We start from the raw sequence: 22,258 nt of genomic DNA on the forward strand, positions 1-22,258 counted from the left end.
CCTTCCAGTAGGTGCTTAGGTCTTAGTTTTCATTAAATTCCTTTAATTCTTTCACATGCTTTTAAGTACACCTTGACTTTAATTTTGTGATACAGAGTGGATGGGTACTGCAGAACAGGAGAGAAAACTTGATCAGTAAACTTCCTTTAAGAGTGTTTTTATTTTTGCTTTGAAACAAACTCTGTCATTTGTAGCTTGAGGAAAACCAGTGATGGGTTTGAGAATCCTACTTTTTTCCTTTTCTTTGATCTATAGCCATTTGGTGTATAAGTAAGATTAATGCAGTAAACAGAGCATAGGAATTAAAATACAAGAAATGAATTTATGTTATGCTTTTGGTTGATCTCAGGAACTTTTAGTCTTAGTGGCAGGACTCATTAGGAAGAGAAATCTGTTTTTTCTTCATCCAGTGTAGAAATTATTAAGCTCTATTACGCATTCACCTGTTCTAGCTAAATCCAGTATTGTGCCTTCCTTTAAATGTTGGACCTCTTGGGAGGGCTAAGGAGTATATACCTCTTTCTACTTGACTCCTTTATTATATCAGAGAAAGTGTGAATACAAGAATTGAAACATTTTATTGGGTGCCCTAGGGTATACATCCCAGTTTGAGGTCAAGAGAACATTGAAACTAAACATGCTGTTTTGTTCTAACATGGTGAAAGGTGGATATTTTTCTGTCTTACAGTTCAGAATTTAGGCCACCCATATTGGCTTACCTTGGCTCCAATGTATATTTGGTTTATAATTTTCTTCATCCAGCCTCACAAAGAGGAGAGATTTCTTTTCCCTGTATATCCACTTGTATGTCTCTGTGGTGCTGTGGCCCTTTCTGCACTTCAGGTGAGTTTCAGGGAAATGTATATCTGCTTCATTCTGTTTCACTTTAAATCGTTCATAAAACTTATAGGCAAATTACAGAATGCTTCCACCTAAGATATTTTATCTGTACATTACACCTGATACAGATATTATAAAGCTTTATGTATTGATTGCTTAAATGTTGCTTTGACTCTTATTTGCTGATTACGTATTTGCAGTGTTAATTTGTGTGTTAATTTGTCTCTGTTGCCAATAAGAATCCAATTGCTATGAAAGGAATTTTTTTAAGTCACTGAATGGGCCTAGCACAGAACGGTGGAACCACAGCAGAGCTAATGGAATGTGTACTCTTCCACTACAAGACCTGAATGAAACTGGCTCAAGTGTTTGGGATTACATCAGGCAGTTAGCAATGTGGGACACTTTGTAATCCTGGCTTAAAAACCTGTCCAGGTCAATTCCCTGTCAGAACTAATCTTGAATATCTCTGTAATTATGGCTTCAGAAGCGCCAGACTCTTTTTTTTTTTTTAACCTCTGCTACCATTTGCAGTTAGCAGAAGAAGAATAATTAGGGTGATAGTTTTTTTCTAGTTTTTTTTCTTAACAGATTTATGTTAAGATATAATTCACAAACCATAGAATTTACCCATTTAAAGTGTATGATACAGTCTTTTTTAGGCTATTCACAGATCTATGTAAGCCTCACTGCAGTCAATTTTAGAACATTTTTATCACCTCAAAAACCCTGTACCCTTTAGCTGTCGTAACCCCCCTTCCATATCTCCTCAGCCATAAGCAACAGCTAATCAATCTACTTTGTATCTCTATAGATTTGCCTATTCTGGACATTTCATATAAATGAAATCATAAAATATGTGGTCTTTTGTGACTTCTTTCATTTAGCATAATGTTTTTATTTTTTAAAATAAATTTATTTTATTTATTTATTTTTGGCTGTGTTTGGTCTTCGTTGCTGTGCGTGGGCTTTCTCTAGCTGTGGCGAGCCGGGGGGCTACTCTCCGTTGCGGTGCCTGGGCTTCTCATTGCGGTGGCTTCTCTTGTTGCAGAGGACCAGCTCTAGGTGCGCGGGCTTCAGTAGTTGTGGCAGGCGAGCTCTAGAGTGCAGGCTCAGTAGTTGTGGTGCACCGGCTTAGTTGCTCTGCGGCATGTGGGATCTTCCTGGACCAGGGCTCGAATCCGTGTCCCCTGCATTGGCAGGCGGATTCTTAACCACTGTGCCACCGGGAAGTCCTAGCATAATATTTTTAAAGCTCATCCATGTTAGGATGATAGTTTTAAAAAATAATTTTAATTATAAAAGTAACTGAACTTTATTGCAGATAATTTTTCTTTTACCACTTTCTAAATCAGTCCTACTACCCTAACAAAATCTCCTTCTAGCATTTTTGCCGATCATATAACAATCTATTTTGATTGTAACCTAAGGTTCATGTAACTTTACATCCCTCTTAATATAATTATAACATTCTCTATATTGCTATATCTGTACCCATCATTTTAATAGCAATATAATATTCTAAGGTGGATATAATATACAACATTATTATGTAATATACTGAATTGGTTATATATAATGATTAGATATAATTTATGTTAAAGTTTAGATTGCTCACTTATTTCAATATTATAAATAATGCTAGGGTAAATATCTTTGTTTAGGTATTTGGATTGTTTGCTTAGGAGAGATTCCAGAAAACATGAAAGGGATCCAAACATATTTATGGCACTTGTTATGTATTGCAAAATTGCTTTCCAAAAGTAGTTTCTAGTCTAGGAGGGAAAGAATGGAGGACAGAAATCTCATGGGAAGGTGTTCAAAGGCTGCAGAACTCATGCAGGTGTGTATATTGTTAATGATATTCATCTAGTTTGTGAAGTAGTTTAGCAGATAATTAACAGAATTTTCCTAATATTCTATGTGAGGAATTCTTTTTTCTTTTTGTTTGGTCATGAGACATTTTGTTGTTGCTAAAAACTTAGATGAAAACTTGTTAGTAAGGAAAGTGAAGGTTAATAACTAGTTATGTCAGAATAGATTGAGATACTTCATATATCAAAAAAACCTAGGAAAAGCATTTTTGTTTAAATATGTTTAAAAAATAAATTATTAGGACTTTAAGCATTAGGGAAGTATCCAAATGATTTTCCTGTGAAGCTAGTGAGATTTCATTCTTGGCAAGCCCTCTGGCTAGGCTGATCTACAGACAATTGAGCAGAATTTGCTTTAATGTGAGAATTTGGAGTGGGTACTTCACTGTTTGCTACTGCTCAGACCCTTGGTAGAACCTCTTTTTCTGCTTTCTTCCTCTCAGTTATGATGATGTCTTGTGATTGTGTATATTTTGCAAGGTGTATCTTCTTTTTTCAATAACGTTTTCTTTCCTTCTAGAAATGTTACCACTTCGTGTTTCAGCGATACCGCCTGGAGCATTATACTGTGACATCGAATTGGCTGGCGTTGGGAACACTCTTCCTGTTTGGGCTCTTATCTTTTTCTCGCTCTGTGGCACTGTTCAGAGGTAGATGTACTGAGAATATCTTAACCTGTACTCACAAGGCACTATTCCTTGGTTTTGCTTGACCCATGATTGTTCGGGTTTTTTTGCTTTTTTTTTTTTGTTTTTTTGCGGTACGCGGGCCTCTCACTGTTGTGGCCTCTCCCGTTGCGGAGCACAGGCTCCGGACACGCAGGCTCAGCGGCCATGGCTCACGGGCCCAGCCACTCCGCAGCATGTGGGATCTTCCCGGACTGGGGCACGAACCTGCATCCCCTGCATCAGCAGGCGGACTCTCAACCACTGCGCCACCAGGGAAGTCCCCCATAATTGTTTAATACAATTCAGCTTAAGCTGCAGGGGGAGGACTTTTCTACAGGGAGAACCTATGGACTTCATATTAAGATTAGGGGCTTGGCCCCAATTGAGCCATGGCTGCTGAGCCTGTGCGTCCGGAGCCTGTGCTCCGCAACGGGAGAGGCCACAACAGTGAGAGGCCCGCATACTGCAAAAAAAAAAAAATAATAATAATAAGATTGGGATGTGACCTCTGTACCTTAGGATTGAAGAGAAGATTGAGAATGCCTTTTAGTGTGATTAACTATAAACGTCTTCTCTATTCCTACTAATTTTTTTTTTCCTTTTAAAGGATGAATTAAGGAAGCCTTAAACTTAGGATGCAAATTTGGGGCTCAAGTCCCATGATTATATTCTTTCTTATAATCATTATTTGGATCCAGAATATTGAAATGTGCTCAAAGAACGTGAAATTAAAAAGGTGGAAGGGTATAGAGAAGGGCAAGAAAGCAAATTATTTCTGGCAAAAATAGGGCCTCTGCTTTAATCATCTTCCTGACTGTAGAAGTGTTTTACACCGTAGAGTGGGCTTCCTGCTGGGGTTGCGGTGTACCTTTCACATGGATCACAGTGGGACATTAACACGCATTATAATTAAATGTCAGAATCTCATCTCCCTCATCTTTGGCTTTCACAAACCTTTCTCCCTTCCAGGGTATCATGGGCCCCTTGATTTGTATCCAGAATTTCACCGAATTGCCACAGACCCAACCATCCACACTGTCCCAGAAGGCCGACCTGTTAATGTCTGTGTAGGAAAAGAGTGGTATCGATTTCCCAGCAGCTTCCTTCTGCCCGATAAGTAAGTTGCCCTTTAATTCTCAGAGTTTTAAATCAAGGTGTAAAAATAGCAATCCTGTAGCAATGTCTTCTTAATTTTTCCTTCATTTTAGATTTTTCACAAGTTTTTGAATGATTTTCTATCTCAGAGAGCTGTGGGAACTGTGCTGGGCACCCATGGCCTGTGTTTGGTAGAATGAGTGCTGTGTCCGGTAATGCACCCTGCACTGCCCTTATTGACCACAGAGGTCTGGGGACGTCTGAAGACATTTTGGGCTCTGGGCTTCTGCTAGTGGCTCTTCCTAAGGATCCATGTTTAAATTTTTATAATGAACTGATACCCACTTTTAAAAGTGGTTTAGAGACTCTAGGTTTCTAGAGTGTTTTTAGAGAAGACATGTTTGTCGTCCGACAGCAGTGGACATTCTCTACCAATGTATGGACACTGGGAAAGCTGTGGCTAAGACCTTGGTACCACTTTCCTCGATGCTGTCTGTTGTTGGATGTGATAGCATAGGCTCTGAGTTCCCTTGTATTTGCTTCATTTGGACAGAGAAGAGCCCTATTTAGGGAAAAGGGAAGTCAGGTTAAGATGAGTCATGTTGCTCCATTTGGGGACTGGCTTCAGCAGCTTAGCTGGTGGTAGTATCTTTTGATTGATAAAGATCCTGTATCAGTCATTAATAATTAATTAAAACTTGTCTTTTAAGCGTTAACTTTAGCATTTGCCTTTTACATTTGAAATAGTTTCACAACCAAAGATACTTTTGAGGATTACTCAGGAACAAAGTACTTTTCCCACAGTGAGTTCTTACATTTCACTCTTTTCTCTACACACCTGATGAATTTGCTTTAATTTTGATAAGTCCCTCTGATTACAGATAATTGGCAATAAACTTTGATGTTTCTCTTTTGATGGTATGATCACTATTGCAGATTTCACTGCTAAGAGTTGGTGAAATGGGTTGAGAGACCTCTAGTTGAAAATTTCTCAACGATTTTGGACTGAATTGTGACCTCTGTCTCTATTCTCTCTGGTTGAGGTTTTAACAGAAACATTTTGTCTCCAAGTGAAATGTTTTTCACATGAAATTTTTTTTTTTTTTGCTTGTGTATTTCAAGTACATTTGGCAATGTGAGCCCCCTGTGTTTTTCTTATTTTCCTTATTTGTGTTTCTGACAGTTGGCAGCTTCAGTTCATTCCATCAGAGTTCAGAGGCCAGTTACCAAAACCATTCGCAGAGGGACCACTGGCCACCCGGATTGTGCCTACTGACATGAATGACCAGAACCTAGAGGAGCCATCCAGATATGTAAGGGCATTATTCTCCTTTTACTACTTTGAAAAGAGTTCTACCCTTAAAATCTGTTGGCATACATAATAGAGCATTGATGAAATGGGACTTTTTTAGAAAGTGATTTCTTTAGGGTGAGGGATATAACGACTTTTGTTGAGAAAGGATGAACAGTATCATTTTTATTTTCAAATGACCTCCTTAATTTTCTATGTAAAATATACAATTCAACATATTTTCTAAACTGGGCTGGAAAATTTCCTATGTTTAATTCAAATCATCATCTTGAAACACATTCTGCAGCTCTTATCACTCCTTGGTCCATTAAAATGCTTCATGGGGAACTTTCAAGTTATAGGTGGACCTTTGACCTAATTATTAGTATACTCTGGTTTTAGCAAGTGGACAGTCAGTGAAGGCTGTTCTCACACTGAGTCAATGAAGCAATATCTGCCAGGGCCGTGCTCTTCTACCCACTCATCTTTACGCACTCGGAGATCCCATGTGGATTTTATTTCAGTTCCTTCGAAAGATGACACTTTTGTCATTTGATACCTGTAAAATCTTTGATTGTGGAAAAGGTGAGAGCAATAAAGATAATGTTCCTGGTTCCCAGAGACAGTAAAGGACTATTTTGTAGAATTATTAGAAAACACATTTTTTGGCAACCTATCTGTTAAGAAACATTTAACAATTTAAATGTCAAATACATTTCATTTAGATTTTCTTATGTCATATACTTAAAGTGAAATATCAGGACGTTCAGTTCTCTTCCAAAGTAAACCTGCAGCCACAGCTGGCTTTTTGTCTCCCGGATTGGGGCAGGCTATACTTCCATGGAGACCCTCAGGGTTTATGAGTGAGATTCTTACTGTGTGAACTTTCGCTTATAAGCTATGAAAATGGACATGATAAAATACAAACTTGAGTTGGCTCCCTGAGAAGGTGACACATGTATTCCACTAAGTGACTTATCCTGTAGCTTCCTTCTAACTTAAGCCTCTGATTCCTGTAACAGTGACAATACCCCTGGGCAGTATGTTCTGTTGCTAGTCATTTTTATTTTAGCTGCAGATATTCTCCTGAGAGCAGGCTTTGATGTACAGGGGATCACTATGGGGACACTGGATAGTCAGAAGGGTAGGAGAATACACTGTGATAGGGGGAGGATATAATAAATTCAGAGTGTTGTTGTCACAGCTGTAATTTGGGAAGAGATAGTATAGGGTAGTAAAAAAAAAAAAAGAGCATGGACTTTGGAGTCAAGTAGGCCTGAATTCTAGTCCCAACTCTGTTGCCTACTTTGATGACATTGGGCAAATTAGTTAACATCTGTGTTTAATTAATTTCAGTTTTTGTCTGTGAAGTGGGAATAACCATACCTACTTTTGGAAGAAATAATAGGAGATTGGATATCATATCTCTCTGTCATATATAGCATAGTGTTTGGTACATAGTTTTTCCCACATATGTTCTTAATTTGATAATGGTGTATTTGATGGATTAATTTTATTGCTCCCCAACTTGATTTTTATTACAGTCTGTCCAGATTCAGTGTTGCTTTTTCAATCCCAGTGACTTTGCTTATCTTGGTGACACTGCCTGGACTTCCCTTGTCTACCTTCTTATACTATCAAAAGTCTTTCTCTCTGAAGCCTTTCCCAACTATTAAAGTCCACAGTGGGCAGTGTCCTTCTTTAAATGCCTTAAATATTTATCTGTATAACTCATTTAGCCATTTAATTTTGTTGTCTTACGCTATTTAAATATTTCTGACGTGTATGTCATATTTTTCACTATCAGATTGTGAGTGCTATGGAGAGAATGACTGCACCTTATTTCTTTTGTATTCACCATAGTGGCTAGGATAGTGCTGTGTATCTAGTAGTTAGCCTATACATGCTTTCTGACTTGAGAGATGAATATTTGTCATTGTTGAGATAGTGATATTGAGAGAAAGCTGGCTATAAAATCTTCAGTGGCTTACAGGCACATGGAAAGATGCTCAGCATCACTAATTATTAGACAAATGCAAATCAAAACCACAGTGAGGTATCACCTCACACCAGTCAGAATGGCCATCATCAAAAAGTCTACAAATGGGACTTCCCTGGTGGCGCAGTAGTTAAGAATCTGCCTGCCAATGCAGGGGACACAGGTTCGAGTGCTGGCCCGGGAAGATCCCACATGCCGCGGAGCAACTAAGCCCGTGCACCACAACTACTGAGCCTGTGCTCTAGAGCCCGCAAGCCACAACTACTGAGCCTGCATGCCACAACTACTGAAGCCTGCACGCCTAGCGCCCATGCTCCGCAACAAGAGAAGCTACTGCAGTGAGAAGCCTGAGCACCTCAAGGAAGAGTAGCCACCACGTGCAGCAACGAAGACCTATGCAGTCTGAAAAAAAAAGTCTACAAATAATAAATGCTGGAGAGAGTGTGGAGAAAAGGGAATCCTCCTACACTGTTAGTGGGAATGTAAATTGGTGCAGCCACTATGGAAAACAGTATAAAGCTTCCTTAAAAAATTAAAAATAGACTTACCATATGATCCAGCAATCCCATTCCTGGGTATATATCCAGAAAACACAAAAACTCTAATATGAAAAGATACATGCACCCCAGTGTTCATAGCTGCACTATTTACAAATAGCCAAGATATGGAAACAAACTAGGTGCCCATCAACAGACAGTTGGCTTAAGGAAATGTGGTACACACACACACACACACACACACACACACACACACACACACACACACACACACACACACATCCAAATATTGCCATTTGCGGCAACATGGATGCTTAGTGAAGTAAATCAGACAAATACTATATATCACTTATATGTAGAACCTTAAAAATAATACAGATGAATACAAAAACAGAAATAGGCTCACAGACATAGAAAACAAACTTATAGTTACCAAAGAGGAAAGTGGGGGTGGGGAGGGACAAATTAGGAGTATGGGATTAACAGATACAAACTATTATATATAAATAAGCAACAAGGATTTACTGTGTAGCACAGAGAATTATATCCAATACCTGTAATAAACTACAATAGAATATAATCTACAAAGAAAAAATGGAATTACTGTGCTGTACACCTGAAACTAATAAAATATTGTAAATCACCTATACTTCAATTAAAAAAAAACTACAGTGGCCTGTTGTACATTTCTTAAGGTTTGGTCACAGGTTGTCTCTGGTTAGATCATATTTCCATGTTCTCCACTACCAGATACTGTTAAATTTAAGTGACTATATTAGCTTTACCCAAAAGGAGAAGATTTTCTAGAATACCTATAGGAGTCACCAAAATGCTGGCTGGTAAAATCAGGGACAAACAGGTCCTCTATGTGTTCTGAGTGTGTAGTGTCTGTCACTGTGCTCATACACCTTTCTCTCTTTGGATTTTCCTGAATGGTGGGGGAAGTGCCCTTCAAATCCAGTCCACTCACCTTTGACACTTTGGAAAGAGACACTTGATGGCTTACTGTGAATTCCACACAAACTATGATCAGGGATTAATTTCTTGCAGTTAACTGTTTAAAAAGGTATTTGTTTTTCTTTGATGATAAAAGTAATAAACACTTGTGTAAAATAATGAAAGCTATCAATAAAAAAAATCAGCTATAATCAAATTACCCCAATATTAAATCACTGTTACCATTTTGATGGTTTTTTCTTTCACTTTTTTCTCTTGCATTCATATATGTATACGTATGTAAATAAAAATCTCAATTATTTTGAAAAATAACATAGTTCTTTAAGAAACGGTGCCAGGATCAAGACTAGTGACCAAATAATTTTGGTCTCACATTTGGCCAAAATGTGAGAGCACACGTTGTTGTACGTTTATGTTTGTTACTTCTGGTATCAGCCCTGGTTTTAAGTATGGGTTCATTCAAAAAGGCAAAATAATTATGTTCTCTGTCTTTCCTGAGCATGCTAAATAGCAGCATTATTTTTATTTGCCCTTTGGTTCTGAGTGACAGGTTTTAGCCAACTCTTGGCTTCAATGCTAAATGATGTGGTCTGTCTCCTATTCCTAGTCTGAGTGGAAACTAAGAAACATGCATGACCTCCTGTATTTCCCTATGCTCTTTTACCTCTGGGTTTATCAAGAATTAGGAGTGAGTGTTTGTAAAGGCTCTTGGTTTCTACTGTATTGTTAAAACTATACTGCAGCAATAATATTTTTTCGCTGCATATTCTTTCATGATAGATACTGAGTAGCTATTGAACAGGTGGTATTATTCAATGGTACCTGCCAAGATTTTCTGCCAGAATCAAGGTCTGAATTTAGAAGGTACATTCAGTGTCTCCTCTTTACTTCTTGACAAATCCAAATATTTGTTCACTGTTTCAAGGTGAATGATAACCTTCTGTTTCCAAATCTGGTGTCTGATGTGGGAGCTGCTTAGTCAGTGGATGGAGTTTGGGGTAAAAAACACACGTTCAGGAGGGATCTTACAGATAAAGACTTTTCCCTGACTTTGACTTAATGCTTAAGCAGATTTTCAGGAAGCTTTTCCATCTGTTACCTTTGAAAAAATAAAACTGGTCATTGATTAATTTTTTTCCCAAATAGTAATATAGTCAGTTCTGCTTTAACGTGATATACAATTGCCAAAGATAATTGTGTGGAAAACCACAAGGCTTGTGGGAAAAATGGAGTTAGGGACACAATACTCAAAAACTTTGTCAGTGACACATAAAAAAGATAGGAACCTAATAAAAACCGTGGCATAGTTTTATATATGTTAAATGGCGAAAAGTACATAAATGCTACAATAATATGGCAGTTTACCTTGAAGAAGACCTCAGGTTGCTTCTTGAAGTGGCATTGGGAGGGCTGCAGCTTGTGAAATAAGGGTTATTTGAAACATGACAGAAAGCTGTAATACCAAATATGGATGATATGAATGGGTGTGGCTCATAACAGGCAGTGAACGGAAGAAGCTGGGAGATAATTTGAGTGTGGGCTTGTATGCACTTTGTTTATTTCTGGGCTGATTGGTTCAACTGGGTGTAATTTTCTGGATTCATCTAGTTTTTCTTGTGGATTAAATGACACATAAGCAAACACAGAAATTGAATTGTGCTCACATTGTTCCCTAATATATCAATTGCGTTGGAACAAATTTGCATTTTCAAAACAAGTGTTACAATAGAACTGACTGTATATTCTTTTTCTTCTTTATCCCTGCCTTTACCATTTAACCAATGGGAAGAATTATGGTTTTGGAAGGGAACTTAAGGTATCATAAAGTTTATGATCTCTTCTTTTTATGGGTGAAAAAAATTGAGGCTCAGAGGGGTGGTAACCTGACAAAGGTTAGTCTTAGGATAAGAAACTTGGTTTCAGGATTCTTCAATATTCTTTTCACGCCTCCTCTTACTTCCAAGTTTATACCATATGGTGTATCACTTGAATATATGTTTTCATGCAATGGTTAATTGTTCTTTCATGTAACAGGGCTGAATAGACATCAAGTGGTTGAGCATTACTTTTTTTTTTGGCTGCGCTGGGTCTTCGTTGCTGCACGCGGGCTTTCTCTAGTTGTGGTGAGCAGGGGCTACTCCTCGTTGTGGTGCACAGGCTTTTCGTTGCGATGCGCAGGCTTCTCATTGCGGTGGCTTCTTGTTGCGGAGCACGGGCTGTAGGCACGCGGGCTTCAGTAGTTGTGGCACGCGGGCTCTAGAGCGTAGGCTCAGTAGTTGTGGCACACGGGCTTAGTTGCTCCGCAGCATGTGGTATCTTCCTGGACCAGGGCTTGAACCTGTGTCCGCTGCATTGGCACTTGGATTCTTAACCACTGCACCACCAGGGAAGTCTGAGCATTACTTTTTTAAGAAGTTACTTTCCATTTCTAGAGCTCTATTACATGTATGCCAGGTACTTTATGTAGTAATCAAAAAAAATGATTGGGGTCTTCTCCCTTTTCTTTTTTCTCTCTTTCTTCTTTTTCTCTCTTTTAATCATTTCTCCTACCCTTACTGGAAGTCCTTATTTGAGGAGAAAATTAATTGCCCTGTAGATAGCCTTACTAATTTTTATTAGCCTTGAGTAGCAGAGCAAGCATATTAAAATTGCTGTAATATGTGCAGTAGAATAAGATTGGAATCCACTCTGAATTTAAGTTAAGGCTGTTCACAATTCTTCTTTCAAATTAATTCACTAGTATCCATTGTGTTGGCATTTAGAAATGAAGTGATGTTTTCATGATCTTTAGTGATTGAATGACCCAAAATTTTTACCTGTGAGTTTACATTTTTATAGTGCAGTAAATTTTTACTTGTGAATATAAAGATTCATTCAATAAATATGTATTTAGCAAGGCTTTATGGGAGACAGTAAAACTATACGACAGCCTATGCCTCTGGGTGACAACTACTTTTTAAAATTTAATTTTAGTATATCAAAGAAATGAAAATCCCCCAAAATACTTGGAATCTTTCCCTATCAGATGTTTCCTCCTAGGCCCCACTGTTCCTATTTCAAAAAAAAGGGACTATCATAGGATAATATTGATGCCTGGCACAATGATGTAGTGGCAAGAGCACTGGGCTGGGAGTTAGGAGAGCCTATGATGCTTTTCTAGAATTCAGTGAAGTATATTTTATTCTTGTATGATTTTATGAGTTTCTAAGACCCTTGAAATAGGTTTGCATCTCTCTCATTTTCTGTAACTACATCTGAAATCCAGTTGCAGTGTTTAGATTTCAGCTGGTCCTGTTTTGTAATCAAATATTTCATGGTAGCAAATCTTATCTTGAAACATGATTTCTGGGCCACATGACCTCATGACCAGAGATGGAAGTCTGTCTGCTGTTTCTGTCCCAGAGGAGGTGGGTATCTGTGTCATGCTACCTGAGTGTGATGTTTGAGAGTTGAGAAGACATGGCTGCAGACTCTATCCCTGGCAGAATCTCTGCAACAGCTGATGAGGAAAAGCTGTGAGAATATTTATTATTGCCCAATCCCCTTGGCCCACTCCTGCCCCAACAAAACGCACACCTTTTATTATTGATGTCTTGATCTCTGTCTCAGGCCTTTTATTTTCTTCTTAGATTCTATATTTTTGTTTACATCTGAGGTGGCATTAAATTGTCATCCTTAATATGTAACATCCTTACATCTTCCTGATAAGATGTAAACAATGTGATATCGATTATCAGTAAATTCGTTTGAATTCCCCTCCCACCACCTTTCTTTTTCTTTTGGTTTAGAGGTGCCGATATTTTCTTCTTCAAAGCTTCTAGTGGATTGTTAGAAACTGAAAGAAGTCACATTTCCTTCGGAGTGATTCTTAAATGCTTGTATTTTACAAAGTTTTATACTAAGACATATTTTTAGCTTCGACAGCTGGTTGATATGTAGCCTGTGACTAATGAAATGAAACACATTTTTGTTTCACGATCATGTGTTAATGTCACCCTACAATTTTGTTATTTTTGATGCAAGAAAGAATGATTAAATCTGAAGAAACAAAAAAATGAGCTATTTGGTTACAATTTAAGTTAAATTTAAATCCAGCTTTTTGATTTTTGAATTGTATATTATGTGGTTATGGAGTGTGGTCTCAGATTTTGCACTGAGACATTGATAAAATTGAGAGAAGAAACTATTCTTTCTGATTCTCTTAGAACTAAGGGGCAGTAGTCACTTGGTTTTACCAGGGATTCAAACTGAGAAATCTCAAACTATAAATAGTCACAGTAAAATAGAATATATAGCATGATCCAGATTCTATGAAGAAAAATCTTTATCTCCAAAGAGAAAAGCCTGGAACATAAACTAACAGGTTGATGTTGATTTTCTTTGGGTGGTAGGATTATAGGTGATTTTTAAAATGCATTTAAAAAATATTTTATAATAAATCATATTTTACTTTCATAAGTTAAAAAATTACCATAGATATCTATAGATTACTATAGATATCAAATCTTTGAAACTACTAAGATCTCTGGTAGGCTTTACAAACAGTACTCGGCATGCAGTCAACTGACCTCAGGTTTTTGTCTTTGAGCACAAGAACTGCCGACTCAAAATTGAGAGAGAGATTTTCTATTAAGTAATTTTTGCCTCTTAGCCTTCTGGCCTCTTAAGTCATTTCAGTCATTATATCTGTGACTACTTTTGCTGCTCTTTCTGCAAACTAGATCTAGATTGCTTCAAAGAGATAAATTTGTTTACCTATTGCAAGCTATGAGGAAAAAAAATTTTTTTAAATCTAAAACTAAAAGAAGATGTTGCTGTGGCAAAGAAACTATATAAAGTAATATGTTCAATTCTTCCAGACAGGAGGGGAGTTAAAGAATTATATAAAAATGTAAATAAAATTAAATAATTTGCCTACTGTTGAGGTTTGGACAAAAGGCCTTGTCCATCCAGTGAGTGCCGGAGACCACCTGTTGGCAGGTGCATCCCCAAGCAGTCCTAGAGCACTGGCTAAAAAGACAGTGACCTGTAAAGCTTATCAGCACAATAACAGTGATCTCCAATCCTTTGTCATCTTTTTATTCTTAATTATTTAAAAATGTTTCTTATTTTGTTCCTTCTTTGTTTATTCGTCCACTCATTATTTAACTTTTTATTGTTCTAGACTATGTGCTGAAGATGCAAAGTGACAAAAAACATAGTCTCCTGTCATTTAAGAAAAGTCCCTAACAAGTAAAAAAGGAAAGAAAAAATTTATGGGGATAGAAAGGAATTTGGAAAACAATGTAAGAACCAAAAAAAAATTTTAACTTCTATAATTAGTGTTCCCTGATAGGTTAAAAGAAAAGTTTGGGGACCATAAAACAAAAACATGTTTTGAGAAGGGAACAATCAGAGAATAAGAGTTCCTAGAAATGAAAAACAAGATAATGGAGATTTAAAAAATCAATAGCATGATTAGAGGACAAAGTTGAAAAATCTTCCATACAGTAACAATACAAAAACAGAACAAAAAAACAAAGAGATAGAAAATAGGAAAAGGAAAAAAAACCAGAGACTCCAGCATCTAGCTAATAGGAGTTCCAGAAAGAGAGACCAAGTGAAATGGAGAAAAGAAAATTGCCCAAGAAATAATGTGAGAAAATTCCCCAAGAACTGAAGGACATTGCTTTTCAGATTGAAAGACCCCACAAAGTGTACCTAAAATGATGAATGAGAAATGATTCATACCAAGATGTACTAAGTACCAAAAGAAGTCAGCATGTATTATTATTTGATAATTGAAACATCAAGAACTACCAGAAGAAAACATTGGAAGAGTTGTGAGTTGTTGCCTCTGGGAAGTGGGACCAGGGAATAAGAGTGTACTGCTGTTTTTCATAATAAGCTTCTTGTACTACTTAAATTTTGAACTATGCACATACATTATTTTGATAGACCTAAAGATGAATTTAGAAAAAACCATAAATCTTTCCCTCAGAGTTTAGTAGGAGAGGCAGTTCTAAAATATTATTCAGTAGTATAATGAATATCATAGTATGCTGTGGGAGCACAGAGGAAGTAGGAAGCACTCTTCCTACTTCTCTGTTTGGGGGCAGCTTCACATAAGAGGTGGCAGGGGAGCTGGGTCTTAGAGGAAGATCGAGAGTTCTCTGGCAGAGGAAGGAAAGTGTACATTTCCGTCAAAGGGAACAGCACATGCAAAGCCTTGAAATATGAAAAAACATCGAGTGTTCAGGGGAAAAGAAATGGTTTGAAGTTTCGAGATTTTAAGTAATTGGGCAGAGCATTTTTAATTTCTTACTTCCCTGTTTCATTTATTCTCATTATCTATGTGTGTGACTGTGTTCTCTTATAAATTATACATTTATTTAAGGACAAGAGTTCACGTACCTCCACAGTACCTCACTCACATAGGGCTTATATACAGCAGATCATTTAAAAAATTTAACTAAAATACTCAAATAGCCCTTCATTTAGTCTTCTTGAACTGAAGAGAGGCCTCCGCAGACCCTGATGATAGTAGAAATTTAGACTAACTAGGATTTGAGCACTGTCATTCTTCAAGGTCTGGGTATATAGTCCAGTTAGTGTACTAGGTTACAAGCCCCTGGAGGGCAGAGATCATGTCCTTTCCATCACTGCATCACCCACATGGCCCAGCACTGACAGATACTAATTGAATGAACGTTTTCAGTATTCATTAACAGATGCCAGACTGAAAGAAATAAATGCTTCTGCTTCCTCTTGTTTTAATAGTGAGATCCTTAAATTAGCAAAAACCCGGATTTCTATAGCTGTCTCTGCCTGCCTTTAGTAAGGAATAGAACTAAATAGGTTTGTGTTACCTACTAAAATGCCAAACCACTAAAAAGATTCGTATTATTGCCTTAATATCGTAGCATTTACTACAAGACTGTTTAGTTTATTTTTTAGAAAACAAGGTTGATATTTTTTGATTAATATTGTTTCTATTATTTCTTCTTCAAGTCTCATCAACATGTTCAGTCTTCTCCATTTCTACTGTCATGTTGAAGGATTTTTATGAGTTTTGGCCATTCAGTTTATATTATTTGAGTTTGTTTTGAGAAAGATATACCCTTCTCATAGATAGAAGTTAAATAGTTCAGTCACATATACCATCCCCCCAGATCTTGAGTCTCCTTGCTGCTTTATTTTCATTTTAAAAAACTTTTTATTTTGAAATAATTATAGATTCACAGGAAGATACAAAGACAGTACAGAGAAGGGTACATGTACCCTTCATGCAGTTTCCCCCAGTGTACCTCTAATATAATGCCAAAACCAGGAAGTTGGCATTAGTATAGTTCTGTGCCGTTTTATCACATGTATAGATTCATGGAACCACCACTGCAGTCAAGGTACAGAACTCTTCCAGCACCACAAAGATCATCTTTGTACTACTTCTTCCTAGTTGCAGCGCACCTTCACCATCCCTAACCCCTGGCAACTGCTAATTTGTTCTCCATCTCTGTAATTTTGTTATTTTGAGAATTTTATATAACTGGAATTATGTAGTGTGTTACCTTACCTTTGAAATTACCTTTTCCCCCTCAGCATAATGCTCTTGAAATCCATCCATACTGTATCAGTAGTTTGTTCCTCTGTATTTCTGAGTGGTATTTGGTGGTATCAATATACTAGAGTTTGTTTAACCATTTACCTATTGAAAGACATTTTTGTTTTCAGTTTTTGGCTCCTACAAATAAAGCTGTTATAAATCTCTGTGTACAGGTTTTTGTGTGGATATACACTTTAATTTCTCTGGGATAGATGCCCCAGAATGTGATTGCTGGCTCATATGGTAGGTATGTGTTTAGTTTTTTCAGGAACTGCCAAGCTGTTTTCCAGATTGGCTGTACCAGTTCAAGTGATGTGTAGAGATCTTACCTCCTTTTGCATTCCTTTACCCTCCCCTGTTTATAATATAATTGTCTTAAATATTTCCTCTATGTATATTGAGAACCACTTTGGAACATGTTATAATATTTGCTTCAACCTCTAAACATAATTTAGAAAACTCAAGAGAAGGAAAATCTATTATTTTCATCCATATCCTTACTCTTTCTGTTCTTTCTTCCTTCCTTATGTGATTTCTCCTTTTATCATCTCCATTTTGTTTCACGAATTCCTGTAGCCATTCTTTCAGGGTAGGTTTGCTAACAACATATTTTCTTGGTTTTCCTTCATCTGGGAATGTCTTTTTTTTAAATTGCAGTATAATTAATTTACAATGTTTTGTTAGTTTCAGGTGTACAGCAGAGTGATTCAGTTATACATATATATTTTTCAAATTCTTTTCCATTATAGATTATTACAAGATGTTGAATATAGTTTCCTGTGCTACACAATAGGTCCTGGTGGTTTATCTATTTTATATATAGTATGCGTATCTGTTAATCCCAAACTCCTAATTTATCCCTCCCCACCCTTTTTCCCTTTGGCAACCGTAAGTTTGTTTTCAATGTCTGTGAGTCTATTTCTGTTTTGTAAATAAGTTCATTTGTATCATTTTTTTAGGTTCCACCTGTAAGTGATATAATATGATATTTGTCTTTCTCTGTCTGACTTACTGCAGGTAGTATGATAATCTTTAGTTCCATCCATGTTGCTACAAATGGCATTACTTCATTCTTTTTTATGGCTGAGTAATAGTCCATTGAATAAATATATATGCCACATCTTCTTTATCCATTCAGCTGTCAATGGGCATTTAGGTTGTTTCCATGTCTTGGCTATGGTAGATGGGTGCTGCTGTGAACACTGGGGTGCATGTATCTTTTTGAATTAGAGTTTTAATCTTTTCCAGATATATGCCCAGGAGTGGAATTGCTGGATCCTATGGTATTCTATTTTTAGTTTTTTAAGGAACCTCCATACTGTTCTCCATAGTGGCTGCACCAATTTACATTCCCACCAACAGCACAGGAGGGTTCCCTTTTCTTCACACCCTCTCCAGCATTTATTAGTTGTAGACTTTTTGATGATGACCATTCTGACCAGTGTGCATCTGGAAATGTTTTGCTTTCCCCTCGATATGGAATTCTGGTTGACAATTTTTTTTCATTTAACACTTGAAAAATATTATGCCCCTTCCTCTGACTTCCATGGTTTCTGATGAGCAATCTGTTGTCACCCTACTTGTTTCTCCCCTGTAGGTAAGGTGTCATTTTTCTCTGGCTGCTTTCAAGAGTTTTTCTTTGTTTTTAGTTTTTAGAAGTTGAATTATGATATGTCTTAGAGTGTATTTCTTTGAGTTTAGTCTGTTTGGGGTTCACTCAGCTTCTTGATTCCATAAGTTTAAGTCTCTTGCCAAATTTGGGAAGCTTTCAGCCATTATTTTAATACTTTTTCAGCCCTACCCTCTTTCTTCTCTCCTTCTGGGACTCAGTGACATTAGTGTTAGATCTTTCGTTACAGTTCCACAGCTCCTGAAGCTCTCTTCTCCTTGTTTTTTTTTTTTTTTCTTCTCCTTGTTTTTTCTCTAGTCCTTTTTCTTTCTGTTATTCAGATTATATAATTTTATTATTCTGTTTTCTACTTCACTGATCTTTCCTCTGATTCATCTGTTCTGCTCTTTAGCACATGTACTGAGCTTTTAATTTCAGTTCTTGTCCTTTTTATTTCTAAAATTTCCATTTGGTTCTTCTTTACTTCCTCTGTTTCTTTGCTGAGACATTCTATTTCTTTGCTGTGACTTTTTCTTTAACTTTTTATTTTATATTGGAATATAGCCGACTAACAACATTGTGATAGTTTCAGGTGCACTGCTGTGACTTTCTATTCTTTTGTTTCAAGCATGTTTGTGATTGCTCGTTGAAGCATTTTTATCATGGTGGCTTTAAAATCTTTGTTAGATAATTTTAACATCTCTGTCATTTCTATGTTGGAGTTTGTTTGTTGTCATTTGTCATGTCTTGAGATCTTCCTTTCTTTGAAACCTGGACATTTTGAGTATTATGAAACTCTGGATCTTATTTAAAGCTTCTGTTTTAGCCAGCTTCCTCTGACCCTACAGTGATGGGAGAAAGGCTGTGTTGCCTTGTTACTGCCAGACGGGGAATGGAAGTCCAGGTTCCCCACTTGGCCTCCGTTGACACCTGGAGCTGGACAGCAGTGTTTGTTACTGCTGGATGGCAGCAAGAGTTCATGCTCTCTACTAGGCTTATACCGATATCGCCTTGCTGAGCGGGGCAGGGGTGCCTTGTCACTGCTCTCCACATAGCCTCGACCGATGTCATTGGAGGGGGGTGCCCTCATTACTGTTGGACAGTAGTGAAAGTCCTGACTCTCCAGTAGGCCCTCTCTGAGACCACCTTAGCATGTAAGAGGAGGGGTGCCTCATTACTGCCAGGTAGCTGGGAGTTCAGGCTCCCTGCATGCTTTCCACTGTTGCTACAGGGTGGTAAGGGAGAGGGGAAGCTTGTTACTGCCCAGATCCCTACTTGGTCTTTTCTGACACCATCCACGCTGGGAGAGGGGGTCCCTCTTACAGCCTGATGAAGGTGAAAAGCTGGGCTCTCCACTGGACATTTACTCTCAGAGGTATGGGTGGAATGACATGTTTTTGATGGTGTGTTGGCTAGTATGTTAGGTTTCTGAAGAGAAACAGAGATCAATAGAATGTGTGTATATGTATGCATGCATGTACGTATGTGTGTGTGTGTGTGTGTGTGTTTGTGTGTATTAGAGAGAGATTGATTTAAGGAATTGACTCACAATTGTGGGAGCTGGTAAGTCTGAAATCTGCAGGGTTGATTGGTGGACTGAAGACCCAGGGAAGAATTGATGTTGCTGCTCCAGTCGGAAGGCAGTCTGGAGACAGAATTTTCTCTTCCTAGAGGGGTGAGAGAATACTTATTTTTCTCTTAAGGTCTTCAGCTGATTGGATGAGGCCCACCCGCATTATGAAGGGTAATCTGCTTTATTCAAAGTCTACTGATTTAAATGTTAATCTAATCTTAAAAATACCTTCATAGCAACATCTAGAATGATGTTTGGCCAGATATCTAGGTATTGTGGCCTAGCTAAGTTGACACATAAAATTAATTATCACTGTTGGAGTAGAGTGGTACTGTCTAAAAATATTGTTCCTGGGGTCCTGAGGTTCCTAGCCAGTCTGCCTTCTTTCATCTACTCTTTCTAGTTGTCTTATATTTGTTTCATTCATAATGTCCAGGGTTTTCAGCTGGACTCAGCTGAAGGAATATGGAAAAGTACCTACTCTGGTTTTTTATTTGTCACCTTCTTTTAACATGTTAGATTAAATGCTTCATTGATGTTTGAGGCCATAGGTTTCTATTTCTAATTCTCTTCTCTCTCTTCTCCTGAAACTTAAGTTCTTCCTTCTGTGTGTGTGTGTGTGTGTGTTTTAATATCACATCTTTTGGACTAGAGTGTCTGATTTTATGATTTTCTCTGGGTGTTTTTTTCCTCCTTCAGATTTTAGTTTAAATTTTTCTTTATTTAGTTGTAAGTTTTTCTAAGCACATTCACTCTGGTCTTGGTGATACGTATCCTGACCCTTGCCTAGAACTCACTAGTCTATAAGCCATAATTCAGAAATACAGTCCTGTAATTTGATTCCATTGTTTATATCCTGCTGTTCACTTCCCTTATCTTTCTCTTCCAAAATCCCAACCTTTAGCTTGGACAGAAATTGAAAATATCATCTCTTGGTTACAAAGACCTTCAGTATACTATCTGTGACCTCAGAGTCACTTAGGATACAGTGTCGCTTTCTTCTGTTGTTTGTTTCTGATGTGAGTTGGCAGAGCTTAGTGTTTGGCAGATTTGTGTCCTAGCTGGTTCCCTATCAAGTTTGATGTATTGCAGGAAGATAGAATACTTTTCTACTTTTCTTTTAGCTATGTTAGGTCTGTTTTCACATGGATGCTTCTGAATTCCCTAGTCAGGGTCATGTACAGAAACACTAATTCAAAGCCTGGGAGCCACAGCTGCTTCACATAAGTTAGTCTCTTTCACCTGGCCTGTCTGGCTCTCTTACACCTGTGAGTCTTTACAAAGGTAGTTTGCTATTCCTGTAATGCCACTCTTTTCTGCTGCCTTTCCTCCAGATAGTCTGCCAAACCACTTTTCAAACTACAGATCTTGTTTTCTACGGGAGTTCTTGCAGATTTAGCAAAGGAGAGCATCTTATATTTCTTTTTATTTTGTTATTGTGACATGATTTTCCCATGGCTCTTTACCCTCTCCAATCCCCTATTAATTATGCACCATCCATTTCCCTTTAAAAAAATCTAAAAATCTTAATCTTTCAAAAAATCCATTTATAACCACCCTTCAATTATCTATGTTACTAGAAACAACAGTACATAAATAACGGCTACTCCTGAATATATTTTGCTCTTAATATTTTGAGAATTCACAGAATTTCAAATAAACTAACAAAGTTACCCACTGAAACCCAGCATAAGAATCACCAGAAAATTATCACCTTTCCCAGTCTGTTTCCCCTACCTCTCTTTTCCCAACATTCATGTACAGAACAAATTATGTAATTTCATAGGTTGATGCAAATATTAACCTAGGCAGAGCTTCATTTATTGAATTTATATCCTTTTGAATGGGTAATGAAAACAACTGTGAAAGGTTTGAATTTAAAAACCTTCTTTTCTTCTTGGAACGCAAAATATATACCAGGAACTGATAATAATGTCAATCAACTGATTAAGCAGAGAAAATTATAATAGAAAAAATTGTGAGCATGTTTTGCCAACTCTGGATGATTAAAAATTAACTTTCTGTTACTTTTTATTTCTACTTTGGCATAATTGCTTTATTCTCTTGGCTGAATGCCATTTGAAGTTTATTCATCTTGTATTGTCCATCTTAGGTAGTGAGCTCCTAAAGGGTAGGTATCTATCTATATGTTTGTCTTCCTCTGGTCTTCTTTTAAATAACCGTGACAGTATAAAAACCTTAAAGAAAAAAAGGAAAATTTTGACAAAAATGGTGTATAGCTTTTTGTATATATGACTCAACTTAAGTAGAAG

At 37.3% G+C, this 22,258-nt stretch overlaps 1 protein-coding gene across 2 annotated transcripts in view; it reads left to right on the plus strand.

Moving 5' to 3' along the window:
* The window catches only part of ALG9 (ALG9 alpha-1,2-mannosyltransferase), a 95,685-nt gene that overhangs the window by 29,066 nt on the left and 44,361 nt on the right, over positions 1-22,258 (plus strand). For both annotated transcript variants that reach the window (XM_060017973.1, XM_060017974.1), the window contains exons 10-13: positions 689-843; positions 3,235-3,364; positions 4,352-4,499; positions 5,661-5,790. In XM_060017973.1, the coding sequence (XP_059873956.1) occupies positions 689-843; positions 3,235-3,364; positions 4,352-4,499; positions 5,661-5,790 (563 nt within the window). The remainder of the gene's footprint in view (positions 1-688; positions 844-3,234; positions 3,365-4,351; positions 4,500-5,660; positions 5,791-22,258) is intronic.

This window comes from Delphinus delphis, chromosome 8, assembly GCF_949987515.2.
Source record: "Delphinus delphis chromosome 8, mDelDel1.2, whole genome shotgun sequence".
Taxonomy (NCBI): domain Eukaryota; kingdom Metazoa; phylum Chordata; class Mammalia; order Artiodactyla; family Delphinidae; genus Delphinus; species Delphinus delphis.